This window comes from Leucopleurus acutus (assembly GCF_964270905.1).
Source record: "Leucopleurus acutus genome assembly, chromosome: 1".
Classification (NCBI taxonomy): Eukaryota; Metazoa; Chordata; class Mammalia; order Artiodactyla; family Delphinidae; genus Leucopleurus; species Leucopleurus acutus.
This window is the reverse complement of record NC_139142.1, coordinates 39,731,744-39,752,831: the sequence shown is the minus strand read 5'-3', so window position 1 is coordinate 39,752,831 and position 21,088 is coordinate 39,731,744. Positions and strand designations below refer to the sequence as shown.

Here is a 21,088-nt window from a genome sequence, read left to right as displayed (position 1 = left end):
TACTGCCCCCACCTAAAATTATCTGTGAAGAATAATTTTCGTCTGAGCTTGGAAACACAAAACTGAAACGTCGCTACATCTGTGTTCGGTGCTAATGTTTGCCTAGGATGAGACTAGGTTAGGAGAAGAATATTGAGAACTTGAAAGAAATGTGCACCAGGATGGGGGGGAGAACGTTAGAGACTACTAATGCTTTTAGAAACATCGCAGATCCAGAAAGCATGCAGTGCCCAATAGACACTGAAGCTGCATAAAGCCGGCAGGTGGGAAAGTTGTCAAACTTGAGGAATTCTGGGAAGCGCAGAAAAGGTGGAGTTCATTGCAAGGAAATGCTAATCACTATTGGGAGAATTACTCACCAGCCTTTGAATCAGTGGCTTGACTCAGCACTGGAACAGAGATGGAGAGCGAAGGCAGATGGAAATGTAACTTCTGAAGGGCCAGAAGAGGAACTGTCTCATAAGAACGTGTAACTAGAAACAGCTTTATACACCTGAGTCATCTATAAACCTGCTATTCTTCATATCTGTGTACATTTTATACTATCGAAGATTGGCATAAGAATCTGCATCTGTGTACACTTAAAAAAATCGGATTCTATGAGCTTTGCTAGGGAGGGAGGTAAGGAGGTGGGGATGGATGGTGGGTAACAAGAAACACTTTTGAAGGAAAAACAAAAACCTGATTCCTTGGTCTGGGTGGTAGAGGGTGAGGTTGAAGTGAGTCTTCAACAAAGCTGAGTCTAAATTGACTGGGAGGCTTTTATTTGGAACTCTCCCTTGCCAATATTTTATCACAGTACGGTTTCCATTCTTGGCCAAGAAAAAGAACTGAGGTGGAATGGAATTGGCTCCGTCTTAGCTCTGATAAGACAGTCCTAATAATGGAAGACATCTTTCCCCCATAACTTTGAAAAACATGAAAGCAGATATTGGCTCTGAGTATGTCTGATGGCCTAACTTTATTTCCTGTCAACAGAAATAACTCTGATTTATGTTTGGTCATCAAGTTCACACACTCACATACAACTTGTATTGGGAGAGCACAGAGAGATGTAATATACAGAGCTGTGATGTATGCCTGTCCAGCGAAGCTTCCTGGTCCAAAGGAGACCTCAGGGACTGAGAAAGACACTTCAGTATTCTCACTCTTCTGACACTATATCCCCCTGTGCATCCTTCCAGTGAATTATATTACGTGGGCTTCAGATGAGTTACATGTCGGCTTTGATCTCTGAGCCCCTCACCTACGCTCTTTGTGATCCAGAGGTTGGTTGGCCTGTATCCAGTAATTGCGGTGGGATGCTGAAGGCTGAGGGGATGGTCCATGCTGGTATCTGGCACATTGTTTTATTCTTTTAATATCTGGATGCATCAGAGGAGTGAGAGGATTTTTAAAATTCCATTTCCTTTCCAAAACTGATCGATGGTCCAGGCAGTGGAAATTGAGTGAATATGCCTTTTCAGTTAATGCCTTCTTATGTCATCTGGTTTTGAATTCAGAAGTATTCTTTCCACTGCCCTGTTATTATGCCGTATAATTCATTGAATTTAAGATGCCATCAATCATAACATGTCCCATTCTTTTATGTACCACTACAAAAAAAAATACTGCCTATTAAAGGAGGACCTAATAGTTCCTTATGTTTAAATTTTGTATTTTATCCTTTTTCAAGGGGTTCTTTTATACTTATTTGGATAGATTATTTATTATGTGTCCCACTTGTGCAGACATAAAAAGGAAAGTATATGTAAAATAAGTTGGCTAAGTTTCTCCTAAAATTTCTTCATATCCAGAGTCCAACTCTTCCAAACCCCTCTAGAGACAGATTCTTCAATGTCTATACATAATGCAGTGTTTTGCCCCAAAATACAATGACAGTGCAACACAATAACTACATCATGACTGTGGCCTGGCTGACAGTGAGTCTAAGTGACAGCAACTGTAAGAAGCCATGGATAGTGAGAAGCCAGGAAATTGAGACACATCCTGATTGTAGAGATGTTAAAACATGGGGGGGTGGGGTGGGGGGGAGGTATATCTTAGAATGGAAGAAATATGGTATGACTCAGTCTCAAAGCGTGGTACAAGATTCATGTATACAAAACTTAGAAATATTTTACAAAAAATTCTCTTTTTATTTCTGAGGTTCAACATCAACCTCAGAGAGGAATGCAAAGTTTTAAATTATCCACCCCTGAATTGCCGTCTCAGTGTAAGCAGTTCACGGGACCCTAAGTAAGCATGCTTATTTTACTTCTAGAGAGACTCTATAGGCTTTCTTTTTAAAAAGAAGTGGCCATGGAGACGGTTTATCTGTCAGTCTATGAAGACTGTGAGGCAACTTCATATAGTTCCTGGGAAAGGTTCTTGCCAATATTTATTAGCCTCTCATTGTAAAAAACCTAATTTGTAATTCCAAATAAATAAGAATAAAAATTTCAAATAAAACCCGACACTTTCATGCTTATTTGGCAAAGTTATTTGGTGAAAAGAAGAATAGTAGCAGTCTTTTTCATTTTGGTGCCTAAGATACAACAAAGTAGATTACATATACTTTTCCAACAATAGCGTAAAGAATCTTTTACATAGCTCTAAAATAAACACAATCGTTTTAGCAGGAAAAAAACTTAAATTGGTAGTAACCACTAGAATTATATTTGAAGGAAATATTCTATGTTATTTGAATACAAATTAAAAATAAACACTCCAGTTTCTTTTTTGATAGATTAATTGGAACGTATTAAAACTCACAGAATTATTATGCAACTTATAAGCATTCATCTTTTATTTACTCTCAGGAACCTTACTTTTGGAAACTAGTATTCCACATGAGCATTACACAATCACATAAAAGATTTTTTTCCTTCCCACCTGCGTTAGGCCCAGAGGTAGTTAAATGCTGGTGATTCTGTCTCCGTCCAGCGGAGGGCAGTAGCGCACATCTTTAGAAGAGGGATTCCCGTTTCAGGTTGGACGAGCCTCAACCTGAGAAACCGTACACCGTGTTCCGTGTCTCTTGAGCCAGCCTCCGGTGACAGTCCTTGGCAAGGTCAGCAAAGCCACGACGAGTTGTCTTCAGGGGCCCAGGTGGCAGACTTGAAGGCTCCTCTTCCCAGTTCTGTGGGATGTACTCCCTCAGCCCAGGCGTGTGTGATGCGGGAAAAATGCAAGGCCCCGTGACACGCAGAGGATCTGGGACCAAGCCTCACCACTTGGCTGCTTGAGTTCGCCTTTGGCAACAAATTGGAGGGAATGTGGTTAAAATGCGACTCATTCCCTTCCCAAGATATCGGCACTTAGATTGCATTTCTTCCTGTTTTCTGCTCTGATGAAGGACAATGAGGGGGAGATGTGGAGGCTTTGGTCCTGTAGGAGCATCTTCGAATCTAAAAATTGCCTCCCTGTACCATCCCCGCCTAGAGCTTTGCTTCCTTCATGCTGTATTTGGACGAACTGGGATTGTCCAAGCCACCAGAATTCCCAGGGGACTGACTAGCAGGCATGTTCTGTGCCTTTGAATTCAATTAGAATGGAGTGCTTTGGGCAGTAGTCAATCTAATGACATTTTTATCATTCAACTTAAAGAAAATGTTAAATTAAAAATTTTTCCGAGTTCCTTAATGAGGTAACAAATGCTTTAGAATGACTTCTAATCGTATGCGTTGCGTGAGTTTGTAGAAACACTGGAAACACCACAGAAAGGAGTGGACTCTAAGGGCCTCGTGGAGGTGTAGCATGAGAACCTTCCATAGTCTTTCATGAGGACAGGGTGCATTCTCTGGGCTATTACTTTTTCTAATACTATACTATATGCCTAGTTAAGGGATGATAGCAAAATGGACACCTGTGTATCCACCTCCTGGTTTAAGAAATAGAATGTTACCAGTACCTTTGGTGCCCCTGTTTGCCCGTCCCTGCTTCTTTCCATCCACCTCCTCTTTTCTCAGAAGCAACCACTCTCCTAAATTGTAATCACTTCTGGGCTTTTCTTTTTTTACATCTTTATTGGAGTATAATTGGTTTACAATGGTGTGTTAGTTTCTGCTTTATAACAAAGTGAATCAGTTATACATATACATATGTTCCCATATCTCTTCCCTCTTTCATCTCCCTCCCACCCTCCCTATCCCACCCCTCTAGGTGGTCACAAAGCACCTAGCTGATCTCCCTGTGCTATGCAGCTGCTTCCCACTAGCTATCTACCTTACGTTTGGTAGTGTATATATGTCCATGCCACTCTCTCCCTTTGTCACAGCTTACCCTTCCCGCTCCCCATATCCTCAAGTCCATTCTCTAGTAGGTCTGTGTCTTTATTCCTGTCTTACCCCTAGGTTCTTCATGACTTTTTTTTTCTTAAATTCCATATATATGTGTTGGTATACGGTATTTGTCTTTCTGTTTCTGACTTACTTCACTCTGTATGACAGACTCTAGGTCCATCCACCTCATTACAAATAGCTCAATTTCGTTTCTTTTACGGCTGAGTAATATTCCATTGTATATATGTGCCACATCTTCTTTATCCATTCATCCTATGATGGACACTTAGGCTGTTTCCATCTCCGGGCTATTGTAAAGAGAGCTGCAATGAACATTTTGGTACATGACTCTTTTTGAATTATGGTTTTCTCTGGGTATATGCCCAGTAGTGGGATTGCTGGGTCATATGGTAGTTCATGCTATGATTCCTTCTCTATTCTGTGCCATTTGTCTAGTTGTCTTCCCTGGACCAAAATCACCCTGTTGTCTAAATTACTGAAGCTTTGGAGTAAGACTTCATTTCTGGTAGGTCAAGCGAGATTCCCCTTCCACCTCCTCACTCCCACAACCCCTGTTCCTTTTCTTCAGGGGTGTCTTGTCTATGTTTGTTCCTTCATGAGATTACTCTTAATATTCAGAGAGGATGAGAAGCTGAGTGCCTTTGTGTGGATCCTCAGTCTGACAAGCTGGTTTGAATCCTGCTCTTCATTACTATCTGTGCTGCCTTTTAGGCTAGTTACTTTACCTCTTAGCTTCAACTTCCTCATCTGTGACATGCACATCATAGTAGCACCAATTCACAGGATTGTTGTGAGGATTACAATGGGGTAACATAGATAAGGCACTGAGAACATTGCCTGGAAGGCGACACTATCGGCTTTGAATAGCTGAGAGCTTCTGCAGTCACACTGACCTCCTGGCTGTCTCTTGCCAACCATGTCACCTTGGACCAGTTTCTTTATTTTTCCAAACCTCTGTTTCTGCATATGCACATGGGGATAATATTAGGGTTGTTAAAAAAGTTAAAGGAGAAAACCAAGGAAATTACATAGCATGTTGTCTGGTAAATGCTTAACAATTTCATTTCAGCACTTTGACTAGATTTAATTTTAAAAGTAAATTGGGCCTTAGTGCTAAAAACTGTCTCTACACTCACTTCTGGGTATCTACAAAAACACTTGCTTGGGAATCCAAAACGTTTGCCTGGGCGAAGGATGATGATAGTAAAGAGAAGTTTGCAAAACCATCTCTTGCTTTCTTGCAGCTTTTCCTTGCTTTCATCTTTTTGAGGTGCAGCATTCTCAGAAGGAAAAACTGTTCCTGATTCAAAGCCAAACTCTCCTTCCTAGGCCTTCCCTGTTTCCACAGCCTGCTTTGCCAGCTTAGGGCTGACCAGGCAAAGCTGTTTCTTAACTTGTTTTCCAGAATCAGAGGAAAGCTTAACATAACAAAATTTTATAGCTCCTGCCCGGTAACATATATTACTTTAGAAAAATAAAAATACCTTTCCCTTATCATGCATTATTCTTTTACATGTACAATTTTCCTGACGTATTGAAGTAATATTCCACGGTTTGCTGTGACTTGGAGGTTTATGGCCCTTCTGTGGCAGATCAGACTAAACATAATTCATTCATAGCTACTTAGTGCTCTGGGAAATAAACCCCTGAACTTAAATAACTATGGTGTGACCTCTGTAAAATATTATTTATGGTTTTAAAACTACTATTATGTAGATATCAAGATATGCCAAATGTTATAAACCAAACACCAGCTGGCAAATGGGACAACAAGTATTCCATTTATTTTTGCTTTTCTTTCTGGATATTTCTCTACAAATGCTATTTTCACTTAAATGGATTCTGGGGTAATTATCTGGTGGAGGAAAGCAATGCTCATTTATATTTTATTATAGAATACTACAGTAAGTAAAAAAATTCTCTATAAAAAGCACCACAAAAATATAAACATTCCATTAACTTACTGCAGTTTCATAGGAAAGATACTGATTACCTTTGAGTATAAAGTAACTGTCCCCACTATCAGTGAACTAGTGTAACCCATCTGTTATTCATTTCTGCAAATTAGTTTATGGAGGAAAACCCGACTGCACATTTAAGTTATCCAAATGGGAACTCTAAGTTTAGTCTTTTCATGCTGTCAAAAATATGTGTGCATTCACAGCACTCCTTATTGTAAGATTTTCAAAAGTGTAGGGTGTCATCTCCACACCTCGTTGGTTTCCTCAATGATTTCCTGTGCATTCGACTATATTGTAAGAAATAAGCTGTTCAGTGGTAGTTAAGTCATGGAATCGTCGGTTTCCTAATAATCATTCAACAAATGTTTAAGGACCCACCACATGCTGGTCACTCAGCTTGACACTGGCAATAATAAAGATAAATGAGAAAAAAGAAATCCTCAGTGCTCCAAGAACTAACAGTTTGAATATGGAGGTAGATAACCAAATAAGGAATTTCCAGGCAGCGCATCAAGGGCTGTGAGAGAGGAATAAGCACAAAGAGAAGACGAGGCTGAGGACACAGTGGAGGAGGCAAGGAGGGCTTGTGGAGGACTTCACAGAGGACGGAGACCCAAACGCTGAGCATGGTCTTGAGGATGACTGGGGAGATTCCAGTGGTCAGGTGGACGTGCAAGACCAGCACGGGCAAAGACACAAGGGGATGCTGGGTTCAGGCCTCTTCAAATCATTCGATATAGCTGAAATTTGCTAGAGCTTTGGAGAAAGAAGGGATGAAGATTCAGTGCGAGGCCAACCATGGAGGTCTTGAAGGCCCTGCTGAGGAATTTAGGCTTCCTCCTGTAGGCTGTGTGTAGATATGAGGGAGCGGAAGTTGAGGGTCACGTGATGAGGTTTGTGTATTGGCTAGCTCCTCGTGGCTGGGATGTGGAAAATAAACTGGAGCCCAATTAGCAGGCTCCTCCAACTTCCAGATGGAAAATAACAAAGTCCTGGGCCAGGGCAGTGACAAAGAGAGACCTGATTGAAAGTGCATTTGGGATCTGGAAGCAACAAGATCTGATAACCAGTTGGATGCGGGAAGAAACAGAGGGAGGAGTCAAGGAGGTAGTTCGGGTTTGGGGCTTGGATGCTTGAGTGGGACAGATGAGTCATTTTCAGCACCTGGGACTATTCTTGGAAGAATGAGTTTGGAGGAAAGGTCAATGGGTTTCCTGCTGACCACGTGGAGCTTATGTTATTTGTAGGACATTTAAGTGTGTCCCAGAGGCAGCTGGACGTGTGAGTTTGGAGAGAAGTTAAGGTTGGAGGTAGAGATTATGCCATTTATATATATGATGGTCAGTGTTTTTAAAGATGCATGAAAGTGAATAAATGAGCTAATTTGCCCCCTAATGGTATGAAAGATACCATCATTCGGTTATTTGCAAACTATCTTGATGTAACAAGGTAAGTCTTCACCCCTAAAGCCCTGTAGGTAAAAACAAAAAGGGAAGGGTAAAAAGTGTTTTCCATTCTGTCATTTGCTATGAATAGGAAGTGATGCAGCTCTCATTTTGGATTCTTTAACAAAAATGGGATATGTCTTTTACTTATTAAAATCATAACAAGACTTAATCAAGTCTTCCTTTGAGAATACTCAAGTGATTGAAATCATTGAAATGATATCACTGCCACATCCAGAGGTTGTGCTTTTGTTGTAGAAGACTGCCTACTTTTGTAGAGTTCCAAACAAAACTGAGCAAAATAGAAGGGAATCTATTTCTCCCTCGTTAGTCTTGATGACTTTCTAAAAGCTCATGCATTTTGATGGCTAAGATTAATGAGACCACATAGTGTTAAGCACCTTGGACTTTCAGAACAAAGGCCTTTTAGAAGAACAAAGTATCATTATTAATGACACATCACTTACAGTTTTCATTAGTAATGTTAGGTTTCAGCCACTTTAATGGGAATTTAGTTAAGAGCTCCAATGTGGAGAGCAAGGCTATTAGAGGAGGTTCTTGACAGTAATACCTTTTGCTTCTAAGGAAAAAGATAAATCATACTGAAATTGATCAAAAAGACAAGCTGAGAGGTTCAGAAGGTGAGCTACCATCCACTTAGTAAATTTCTCAAAGGCCTTATCATCAATGAGTCCGCTGGAGAGCTCTGCCCTCTGCAGTGGGCTCCCTTTGTGGCCAAGTCTCCCCCTTCTGGACAACTTGCTGGCCCAGAAAACTGCTTCTGGCTCCAAACTTCACCTTTCTTTTTTATTTCCTCTCTCCTCTCCCTCCACACCCCCAGTCTATGTTGGGTTTCACTGCCTCAGGATCTTCCTTTGTCCTATGGTGAGCTGCTCAGTCAAGTGCATGAATAAAGGAATGCCACCTTGCTGTGGTGAACTAATTTACACCATTACCGCTAAAGGTGAGAATCATAATGCCAGGTGGCAAACCAGTGGGGAGGTATTTTTGCCTGAATACATGTTGTTAGTCTTATCAGATAAATCATGGGGGATGGTGGTATACATAGAGTCAATGTTGTTTGCGATTTTTGCAAATTCTTTACACAAGATGCTACTCTCAGATAAGATCTCTCAGGGACCTTAATGTGTTTCAGTCAGATTCACTAAGACTCTCTCAATGACACTTTATAAATGACGCTGCTTTTGTTGGAGGGAAATTACGAGAAATTCTCCTGGGGGAAAAAAACTGAAGTTAAAAAAATTTTAATTTTGTCGTCGAAATCAGTCAGCTATGTTTTATCTGTAGGAAAAAAAAAAAAAAAACTAGAATGCAAAGAAATGCCCGATGAAAATAAAGGAAGGGGGAATTTACTATTATTACCGTAACTGATGACTTATACCCAGGGGCATATAAGGAATTGATTACACTGCAGCTCTACCAATAACTCTTTGAGATCTTAGTCAAGATTGTTGAGATCCCCAATGACAGGAAGAGAGCACAGACACCACAGGCAGAAGGGGTTGTGGTTATATAGTGTGAAGTGATATTGTTACTAAAGGAAATCTCAGACTATTATTCTGTCTCTGATTTGTAACAACTGTATAGTCTGTGAATTGTTTAGTTGATTTGATTCTGGAGATCCTTGGAAAATCTTTCTTGTTATATTATTCTGTTTTGGGAGTTCCTGCCAACCACATTAATTAGTTTCTCTTTTGTTTGTGGTTTACAAGGTAGATCAAAGCACATTTCCAGTCCAATTGTTGAGGTTCACTCTTTTCTGTCTCATTCCAGATGACACAGCTCTAGCTAGGAAGCCTTTACTGGACAACATGAGAATTCAAGTCCAGCTAAAATGCTGAGATACCAAACAAAATGCTACAGCGCAGGAGAATGTTTTGTTTTTAAAATTTCTGAGGCGTTGTAGTCCAAAATACCCAACAAATAATTGCAATTTAGAATTTGAGTAAAATGCAGAAATGGAAAAGTAAGATTACTGCAATCACATTCTTTAGTAACTTTTAGTACTAAATATTATTAAAAATTGACCACAGGGCTTCCCTGGTGGTGCAGTGGTTAAGAATCCGCCTGCCAATGCAGGGGACACGGGTTCGAGCCCTGGTCCGGGAAGATCCCACATGCCGCGGAGCAACTAAGCCCGTGTGCCACAACTACTGAGCCTGTGCTCTAGAGCCCGCCAGCCACAACTACTGAAGCCTGTGCTCCTAGAGCCTGTGCTCCACAAGAGAAGCCACCGCAATTAGAAGCCTGCACACCGCAACTAAGAGTAGCCTCCGCTCACTGCAACTAGAGAGAGCCCACGCACAGCAACAAAGACCCAACGCAGGCAAAAATAAATAAATAAAATATTTTAAAAATTGACCAAATTTTACCAAATTCAAACAATAGTTGAAGATCATCTGATTTGTACTACATGTTGATGTTGATATAAGCTCAGATTCTGCACTGGGAAGTTAACACTGAAAGATTGAGTTCACTGCGAGCTTTATTATGAAAGATGATTTTCTTTCTGCATTATAAATCTGCTAATAACAAATGAGCAAAGTGGTTGCTAGCTGGTAACTTTTTTAACGTCTGTGCCTTTAAGATCATAGTTCAAAAGAATTAAGCAAGTGCGATAAAAAAGGCAACACAAACATAACCTTTATTCTCTTTCAAAAACCTGGAGAATAAATAGGGCTTGGAACCATATTCATTGATTTAATCAGAATACCTTAAATTTTGTAGTCCCATTTAAACTTTTATAGCAATACAATGATTATTGTAAAAGTGATGGCAATATACATGGTTGTTCTCAACTAAGTAGTAAAAAAGTGTAGTAAATTCTCTTATCCATCATAAAGAAGGGCTAGGCTAGTGAGCTGCTCGATCAAACACTCATAATAAATAAAAATTACTCTCTATATATCTGATCATATATTCATAGCCTAAAATCACAATACACAATCTGACAGTAAAACTGTGCTATATTCAGGAGTTGGGAAGCCAGCACACTGGGATTATAAAACATTTTTTGGTTTATGTAAATACTGAGACAGAATCTCTAAAATCATGACTGTTCCAGAAGATCTGAGACAGATGTCAATGAACATGCATGTCTATCGGCTATTAGTTTTCAAAGGACTAGAAGAGTAAAATAAAATTAATGTAAATTATTTAATACAATTCAATATTGCTTTGACTACTTAAGAAAAATACCTCAAGGTATTGCACTGCCTTATAGGCATGAGCAAAAATTGTAGTAACTGGAAAGTAGCTGTAATAGAGAACAGGCACTGAGAATTCTGACAGAACACCAAATAACTGCTTTTGGCAAATAAACTGGTTAAGATGATCTCACTTTTTTAAAGTTCTTTTGCCATAAAAGGGGTTTTTAAAATTCTATTTTCTTAGAATAATTTTACATATATTAGAATGATTTTAGAGCAGTCAGAGTTTAACATTATCTCAAAGGTTCAAATAATTCTTAAGATTCTAGTTTACATAAGGCTATATTCCTTAGCATTCATTTAAACATATTACTAAAAACAAACATGGTTCATCTGAGAACATAGATTAAAATTTTTTTTTTCTTAAACCCAAGGGAAAAGGTATGAAGGTAGCCCTTTCTCTCTAAGCATAAAAAGTCATTTAGATGACAAAGAGGACTGAGTCCAGAGTCAGGAGACACAGATATGACTTTAGGGAAATCACTTTCCCTCTAAGATCCCCTCCAGCTATCTGATTCTAAGGTTAAAACATTCCCTCTGAACTATACAAACTGACCTGGCATTTTCCAGTTTCTACACAGTACCTGGCCACCCTGCCCCCTCAAAAAACCTTTTAATTTCTTACACTCAAATATCAAATGAATTGATACAAACGCTGCTCTGCAAATCTGTATGCCAGCTAGTTGTTTTCACTTATTCTGCACATTGTAGAGAGCTTCCTGTGTTCAAGAAGGAGTGCTAGACCAAACCTGCTTGTCACTGCCCCTGGGAACAAATGACCCCCTGGAAAACTGGACGCAGTGATTGCGTCAGGCCCAGCTTCAGACACCTGAGGAAATAGGGAAACAGGCAGTTATCCTACTTGCTCCCTGGTTCAGGGCACTGATTCCCAAACTTGAGGGAATACAGGAGGAATCTCCAGATGCGTTTGTTAAAACCGCAGCTTCCAGGGTCTCACCGCAGCCTTATTGTATCAGAATTTCTGGGGATGGGGCCTCCTAAACTACCTACATTTTTAATCAATATGTTCTCCCCCACCCCTCCATGTCTCTGCTGGTTATTTATGGGCTTCCCTCTCTACACTCCCACCCCCCAAAACAGAAAAAAGAAAACCACTGTACTGCAGCGGTTAAAGCTCTAGAGTCAGCGTGAGGAGGCAATGAGCAGCTGCTAGATCTGGAATGAGTTAAACATCTCTTCACCAGATGGGGGTTGAATGAGAGGAGTCTAGCCGTCCCTTCCTCTCTCAAAGAACCTCACGTGTCAACTCGTGAAGGAGATGGGGAAAATGTGCAGGGATGTCTCACTCTAGCAGTTCAAACACCCCAGAAGAGTCTGGAAGCCCCCGATCGGGTGTAATTCCTCTCTCTCTCTGGTCCCCTCATCCACAACTGGAGGCAAAGTGAGGCGAAGTTGGAACTGGGTGACAGTCGGGAGGGAGAAACCAAAAGAAGCTTGCAAGAGCGTTGTGGCAAGAAGCAGAAAGGGTACTCTGAAAGCAGGAATTACTCGTCGTCCTCGTCGTCGTCGTTCTGGTCCTGGTAGCGAATGTAGACGACCAGCATGACAAATCCCGTGAGGATGCAGAGGGAGCCGACCACCAAGTAGGCGATGCCCAGGAACGGATTCTTGCCGCCCATCCAAGAGATGCTGCTGAAGTTGATGAGCTTGTGGCCGCCGAAGACGCGCACCGGGTAGTTGTAGGTGATGTTGACGCGGTAGGTGCCCCGCGGCAGCCCGGCCGAGTAGTTGCCCTGGCGGATGCGCGCGTACAGCTTGCGGAACGTGGGCAGCGCCGCCGTGCGCATCCATACCACGAAGTCCTGGTTGATGAAGCCGGTGTTGTTCGGATCTGGGCTGAGCTCGTAGACCGGCCGGTGCCAGCTGGGCGGGGGCGCGGTGCCCTGGAAGGCCAACGCCAGGCTGCCATTCACCAGCGGCGGGTTGCGGAACTTGACGTGGTAGTCGGTCCACCAGGCGATGCCGGTGCGGTCGAGCGGCACCTCGACGTAGGGCCCGCCCGGCAGGCGCTGGTGCCACAGCGAGAAGGAGTCGTTGAAGAGGCTGTTGGCGATGGCGCCGCAAGGCGCGATGGGCAGGCCAGCCGCGCTGTACTGGTAGGGGTAGCACTCGTTGACCGGGTGGTGCAGCGCGCTCTGCAGCCCGCTCAGCTGCGCGTCGTCGCGGGACACGCCGTAGCGCCGGTTGTTCTGGTAGAAGTTGGTCAGCTCGTAGTAGAGGTACACGGGGCCCTGGAAGAACTCGGGCAGCGAGAAGTACCAGGCGCACGAGCAGCGGGGCGGCGGCGCGCGGCCCTGGCCGGCGGCGGCGCACACCGAGCAGTTGCCGGTGCCCGGGTCGCCGGTGTAGTCGTACTCGAGCTCCTTGATGCCGTTGGAGGAGTAGTAGAGGCCCAGGCCCAGGCCGATGAAGGCCAGGCCGGCGCAGAAGAAGAGCGGCAGCGTGATGCTGGCTGACAGCAGCGGCTGCCAGGCGGGGAGGCGCTGCTGAGTGAACGCGGTGTTGTCGGGCTGGTGGGCGCCCCGGGCGGTGGCGCTCCAGGTCATGGCGGCCGCGCGGACCCACGGAGGGGAGCTCGGATGGGGCCGGCCGGGGGCGCCTCCCCCTCCTCGCTGGGCGAACCCGGGGCTACCCCCAGGGCAGGTTTCCACCGGCTCAGGTGAGTTCTGGCCCCGGCCCCGCCTCCGACCCCCGCACAGGTGAGTCTTAGTTACAGGTTCTCCGGCAGTGACCGGACCCTTCAGTTCCGCCTCGGCCCAGGTGATCGGCCAGCACCGCCCCTGCGGGTAATCGAGAGCCGCGCCCCGCCTCTTCGGAGGTGAGCGGCCGGGCGTTCCTTCCCTCACCTGGCGGGCCCAGAGCTCGCTTTTCCTCTCGATCCGGGTGGGTCCGGACTCCAGCTCCTCCTCCCCGAGGTGAGTGGCGGCCCCAGGATGCCTCTGAGTGGCTCATACCTTGCTCAGGTACTTCCTTCCCTTCCGCCTTCCAAGTGACTAGAGTGCCTGGGCCAGTCTTGCCCGAAATCGTAGGAGCTGCAGCCTCCAGCACAAAGTTCCACTGAGGGATTGCACCGTGCGTCCTGGAGCCTTGAAGATTTCAGGTAATTAATCCTCTTTTATCTGAAAGTGGAAAAAAAGTGTCTCTGGACCCTCTTGTCTTTGTAGGTTAACTTAGGGGCCCCCTTTCGGTCAAGTTGCAGCCACAAATTGTAATGCCCAAGAGACTGCACTATGGTAAATCGGTTTGGAATGCCGTGCCTGCATTCAAATTCTAGAATTTTTTTTTTTTAAGGGAAAATGATTTTCCGGCTAGGTGTCCCAATCTGGCTGTATAACTAAGAAAAGTGGAAAGTTCTCTAAAAATGACACTTAAAAAAGAGAACTAAAGATGGCAGGAGGTTCAGAGCCTTTAAATATCTCTCTAGCTGGTGGAGAAGCCACACAAGGAGAAAAATGCACTGGACTACATGTGATTTCTTTTTCTTTTCAGATTATTTGCCTGACTGGAAAAAAGTCCGACCCAAGGTCCCAAAAGACCTAGCTGCTATCCACAATCAAGGATGTTAGGACTTTGGGCCTAAGGAGGTGAACTACAAGGTTTTATAGGACTTACTGCAAAGGAAACCCAAAATAGCTCTGAACATTGCTTGCGATTCTGGCTTTTATATCTAGGTTGGTACAATATACAAAAGAGGGTGTCGGGCCATTTCAACTTTGTGCTAAATCCTCCTTAGGTATTGAGGTGTTTCTGCCTCTCTTCCTGCTCCTAAAATGCAAATAACTTAAATATTTGCTATATTACACTTCTGCACTTAGAATAATGTATTGCATTCAGGAGTTATTCAAACCCATTGAAATCTGGAAAGTTAAAATACTTGCTAAATTAAACAACAGGGATTTTTTTTTTTTTAAGCATCTTTTAAGTGTTAGCCCTAAGCTAAGCAAGGTAGAAGACAGAAGACAATTAGACTAAAAAGGACCCTTGATCTCAAGGCACTTGCAGTCTGATAGGGGACATATTACTTAGGAATAAGATTAATCAAAATAGACAATACACAGCATATACTCAAGTATACCAAATTATACTTTACAAGAATGATACTAAAATTAAAAAGTAATATTGTTTTAATAACAGAAAATTCATTCTATCTTGTTGAATGGAATGAATGCAGATTGCAAGCTTTAGCTGTTAGAGAATACTGAGGGAGACCCAGGTGACTCAAATTCCACTCCCCTCACTTTTAATCATATCCCAAGAGAGGAAATCCCAACATTGTCCACAACTTCCTATGGTGTGATCCAGTCTCCACTACACCTTTCTTTCAAGAAGATAAAAGAATAAACAGTTCTCTGTATCATTTTGGTGGGTTCCATCCACTCCTATATCATTGAGTCATCAGTTGGTTTGACATAGAGTCCACAGAACTAGTCCCTAGGAAGGAATTTGGTTCCCCAAACTTAACCTAGTGGATTTTAAGTCTAACAATTGCCCTGCCACCACTCCCCGGAAGTGTGAGCCCTCCTGTTGAGCTGAGAGACTTGCCAGCTCTCCCCTCCCTGGATGACATTCATTTATTCATTCTGATAACTAGGGTCACACCAGAGTGTCCCAAAAGCCAAATGAAGAGAATATTTCAAGACAAGGAATGGTCTACAGGGTGAAACACAGCTGAGGGTTCTAGTGAGACAAGAAATGAAAAGGTGCCATTGGATTTAACTTCTGTGGGAACAATTTGGGTGGTGGGGTGGGAGGAGTCAGGCTGTCTCAGGTGAGGGAAAGAGGATGTGGAGGCAGCCCAGGCAGGACAACGCCTTTTAGAAGTATGGGGGAGGGGCAGGAGAAAGGCAAGTGACAATCATTTAGAAGAGTATGTATCCCAAGGGAAAGGCTTCTTTCTAGATGGCAGCAAGGGGAAAAGATAACAGTTCCGGCAAGGTTGAAGAGAGGGGCGACAAGCTGATGGATGGTCCAAAGGCAGGAGCAGGCAGGAGGCTCCGGGTCCAGAGAGCAGGTGCAGGGTCAGCTCACCTCTGAAACAGGGAGTAAGGATGGATGCAGAATGCAACTGGGCTTTGGTCTTGGCTCAAGGGGAGAAAGTTCCCACATAAGAATTTCTTTCTGTGCCGTAAAAGGCATTGGGGGGGCGGGGAAGGGAAAGCATGAGCCTAAGGAAGTCTATGAGGAGGGGAAGAGGGAACTGGCCTGGGATATATGAAGTGATGTTGAGTGGCTTCATCTAGAGGAGTCATGCAACCCAGGCTGGGAGAAGGCAAGTGAACACGTCCAGCACATGGGGGCTTTCAGTGCAGGTGAATTGGAAATAAAGGCTTAAGATATTGCAGTTATTGTGGAGCGGGTGGCTTAAGTGATAGGCCTTAGTATTTAAGAGAATAGCAAAGAAAAATGAAACAAAGCTGGGGGACCAAAAGAGAGCATAGGGGCCAGCAGACTGGCAGTCCTAATGATGTTAATTAACGAGCAGGTGGCATGAAAGCTGGGAGGGGAAAAGCCCTGGTATGAGATGAGATGTTAAAGATTTTGGAGCGGCTTCCCTGGTGGCGCAGTGGTTGAGAGTCCGCCTGCCGATGCATGGGACACGGGTTCGTGCCCCGGTCCGGGAGGATCCCACATGCCGCGGAGCGGCTGGGCCCGTGAGCCATGGCCGCTGAGCCTGCGCTTCCGGAGCCTGTGCTCCGCAATGGGAGAGGCCACAACAGTGAGAGGCCCGCGTGCCGCAAAAAAAAAAAAAAAAAAAAAAGATTTTGGAGGTGGAGCAGTGCCGGGATGCATGTATACGTCATGTCTTCTCTACCAGCTTGCAAGTTCTGAGAGGCCAGGGACTGGTATGTATTGCTGTGTCCCCCAGAGTTCAGTGTATAACGAGGGCTCTGACCTCGTGTCTTGCATTTGGTTATGTGTTATGATGCATTAAAGGACACGTGACTCTTGTGAACTCTTCCCAGTCCCAAAAAAGAAGTTAGTTCATTCTAAACAATTCTTTTTTGTGTCTGTTTATTATAAAGAGAACTCAAAGTGAAAGGAAAAGTCATTCCCAATCCCAGTACTCCTCAAATCGTTTTATTTTTCCATGTTATATTGTGGGTTTTATCCATTTAATTTTAATAGATTTTAATTATAAAAATTACATTATCATTCTGTGTGTTAAATTACCTCCTTATGGAATGAGATGAAGAATAAAGTAAATATTTTCTCTGTTTCTTTGTGGTCTTCATAATTTTTAAATGGTTCCAAAATTCATGGTTTTGCCATATTTAACCACTCTCCTATTGTTGGGCATGTGGATTATTTCCAGTTTTTCAGTATTCCAAAGAATATAGTAGTAGACATCTTTTCGCCTATAACCTTTCATTTTATATTATTTCCTTAGGATAAATTTCTAAAAGCAGGAAAGGGGCTTAAAAGTCAAATCTGTTAAAGATACATATCTCTAGAGTCTTTGACACTGCCACAACATTGTTTACTTGGCTACAGTCACCAAAATGTTGCCAACAAAACCAGTTGTAAACCACAGAATATATTTAGTCTGCGCTAATAAACTATCAGATACTAGGAGAAGCAATATAAGATAGGGGAGAGAAAGTTGCCTGACGTTAAGGAAGTCCAAGTTCTAGTCAAAAGTTCATCAAGAAATAGCTGGGTGACCTTTGTCAAATTGCTTAACTTCTCTGGTTTCCTGATTGCTTATCTGTATGAGTGTGTTTGCCAAAATGATAGTAAATATCTCTTTCAATGCAAAGATATCTGTTTCTAGTCATCCCAAGAGGTCTTCCTTGCACTGACTCATTGAATAAATAGTCAGCATTAAAAAAAAAAAAATAGTCAGCATTTACTGAGTACCTACTGTGGGCCAGTCACTCTGTAGGCACTTTATGTGCAGTATCTCATCTAATTCACACCGCAAACCTAGGTGGTAGGTAATATTATAACCATGAAACTGATGCAGAACTAAAATTTAGGCTAAGGAAATGGAGGCTAGCCAAGTTCTTATAGAGGTAAGTGGTAGCTGAGAGTCTAGTGCTAAATTCCAGCATCCTTCATTTTCAGTCACCACAGTGTAATGTCTAGACATACTTCTTCTTAAAAGAACCCAAAAGACTTGAACCGACTTCTAGTGTAGCAGGTCTTTTATACCCCAAAGATAAGAGAATTCTGTTCCATTTATGCAAAGTCCCAGAACATCTGAGTTGCCTTATTTTTGTTTAACAAAAGCTTTCGTTTTGAAGCCAACTTTTGTTCAGCATGTCTATTTCTCTTGCTAAAGTAAAAATAACTTCACTTGTCTGGCTGTACTCAGTTTTTGCATTTATTTCATTTAGTTCATGACTATTTATCTTACCGTAATAGAGCCAAGGGTTTTTAATTGGTGTTCGCTTATATAAGTTTATACTGCTCAGGATTGTTGCCTATTACTCTGCCCATGGGGCAGCTTTTATTTAAAAGGAATCAAATTAAATTGCTTCATAAATTACAGCATGTGTTCAGAAAAGTTTGAAAAATATCCACTGTGCCTGGACTTCATTTTTCATTAAGAACTGTGTTCAGCAGACTTCCTGTTTCAAAAATTATGGGGTGGTACCCCCTAGTGGAAGATGCAGAGTAACTTCGGTGAACGAGTACTGTAAGCACTGGGAGCAGAAAAGACAGACAGGAGTTCTTTGCACTCCTTGCTGCAGTGTGTTGGAGTTCTGGGTCATTAACTTACTGAAAAACAGTGGAGGCCACTTGTGAGCAGAATTGGGTGAGTTGAGAGCTGCAGGGGGCAGTATAAAATGAACAATGTGACTGAGATAGGTGACAATAGGTCTTAGGCATTGGCTATGGGATGCCCAGGTTAAAAGACTGGAAAAATCAGCAGGGATTGGATTGGACTTGAACTATGTGCATAGAGTTTGGTTGTAGGAGTTGTGCTTGGTGAGTTGGTACTAGAGAGACCCAAAATATCAGGAGGACAAGTTGGGTGACAGAATTGAGACAGAGGGGAAGGAAAAGCTTTGTCACTGGAAATAAGAAAGAGTTAAATCAAAACTGAATTGGGTTAATGCAGTGTGAGAGGTGAGAGGGCCATATACCAGGGTGAGGATGGCAAAAGGGAGGGGACACCTACAGAGCAGTGTCTAGGGAACCAGCTTGTCTGTTGAGACTAAAGGCCACCCTCCCCTGCCCTTTCCCTGTCCCTGTGGGAGTGAAACTCATTGGTTTGGGGATGACCCCACTGAGGAATGTGATATACACACTGGCTTTCCCTTTCCCACAGTGACAATATCTATTTGAAATGTAGGAATCCTTCACTCTGTATCGGGAGTGAATGGTTAAACATTTAAAAATTTTCAAAAAGTTATCACCTTGTCTTTTGACAAGATTCAACACCCATTTATGATAAAAACTCTCTGGAAAGTGGGCACAGAGGGAGCCTACCTCAACATAATATAGGCCATATATGACAAGCCCATAGCAAACATCATTCTCAATGGTGAAAAACTGAAAGCATTTCCTTTAAGATCAGAAACAAGACAAGGATGTCCACTCTCACCACTATTATTCAACATAGTTTTGGAAGTCCTGGCCATGGCAATCAGAGAAGAAAAAGAAATAAAAGGAATCCAAACTTGAAAAGAAGTAAAACTGTCACTGTTTGCAGATGACATGATACTATACATACAGAATCCTAAAGATGCCACCAGAAAACTACTAGAGCTAATCAATGAATCTGGTAAAGTTGCAGGATACAAAATTAATGCACATAAATCTCTTGCATTCCTATACACTAACAAAGAAAGATCAGATAAAGAAATTAAGGACACAATCGCATTCACCAATGCAACAAACAGAATAAAATACCTAGGAATAAACCTACCTAAGGAGGTAAAAGACCTGTACTCAGAAAACTATAAGACACTGATGAAAGAAATCAAAGATGACACAAACAGATGGAGAGAGATACCATGTTCTTGGATTGGAAGAATCAATATTGTGAAAATGACAATACTACCCAAAGCAATCTACAGATTCAATGCAATCCTTATCAAATTACCAATGGCATTTTTTACAGAACTAGAACAAAAAATCTTAAAATTTGTATGGAGACACAAAAGACCCAAAGAGCCAAAGCAATCTTGAAGGAAAAAAACGGAGCTGAAGGAATCAGACTCCCTGACTTCGGACTATACTACAAAGCTACAGTAATCAAGACAATATGGTACTGGCACAAAAACAGAAAAATAGATCAATGGTACAGGATAGGAAGCCCAGAGATAAACCCACGCACCTATGGTCAACTAATCTATGACAAAGGAGGCAAGGATATACAATGGAGAAAAGACAGTCTCTTCAATAAGTGGTGCTGGGAAAACTGGACAGCTACATGTAAAAGAATGAAATTAGAACATTCCCTAACACCACACACAAAAATAAACTCAAAATGGATTAAAGAACTAAATGTAAGACGAGACACTATAAAACTTTTAGAGGAAACCATAGGAAGAACACTCTTTGACATAAATCACAGCAAGATCTTTTATGACCCACCTCCTAGAGTAATGGAAATAAAAACAAAAATAAAAAAATGGGACCCAATGAAACAACTTTTGCACAGCAAAGGAAACTATAAACAAGACAAAAAGATAACTCTCAGATGGGAGAAAATATTTGCAAATAAATCAACGGACAAAGGATTAATCTCCAAAATATATAAACAGCTCATGCAGCTCAATATTAAAAAAACAAACAACCCAATAAAAAAATGGGCAGAAGATCTAAATAGACATTTCTCCAAAGAAGACATACAGATGGCCAAGAGGCACATGAAAACTGCTCAACATCACTAATTATTAGAGAAATGCAAATCAAAACTACAATGAGGTATCACCTCACACCAGTTAGAATGGGCATCATCATAAAATCTACAAACAACAAATGCTGGAGAGGGTGTGGAGAGAAGGGAACCCTCTTGCACTGTTGGTGGGAAGGTAAATTGATACAGCCACTGTAGAGAACAGTACGAACGTTCCTTATAAAATGAAAAATAGAATTATCATATGACACAGCAATCCCACTACTGGGCATATACCCAGAGAAAACCATAATTCAAAAAGTCACATGCCCCCCAATGTTCATTGCAGCACTATTTA

The 21,088-nt window shown here is 42.4% G+C and overlaps 1 protein-coding gene across 1 annotated transcript; it reads right to left on the bottom strand.

Annotated features, from left to right (window-relative positions):
• Positions 1–10,365: 10,365 nt before the first annotated feature.
• On the bottom strand, positions 10,366–13,677 carry TMEM30B (transmembrane protein 30B). Its single transcript, XM_082844588.1, has one exon. The coding sequence runs from the start codon at positions 13,484–13,486 to the stop codon at positions 12,425–12,427; it is 1,062 nt and encodes a 353-aa protein (XP_082700714.1). The 5' UTR covers positions 13,487–13,677; the 3' UTR covers positions 10,366–12,424.
• Positions 13,678–21,088: the final 7,411 nt, after the last annotated feature.

Bases quoted from the DNA above. Each gene is read 5' to 3' on its own strand.
- TMEM30B (XM_082844588.1), bottom strand. From the start codon at position 13,486: ATGACCTGGAGCGCCACCGCCCGGGGCGCCCACCAGCCCGACAACACC.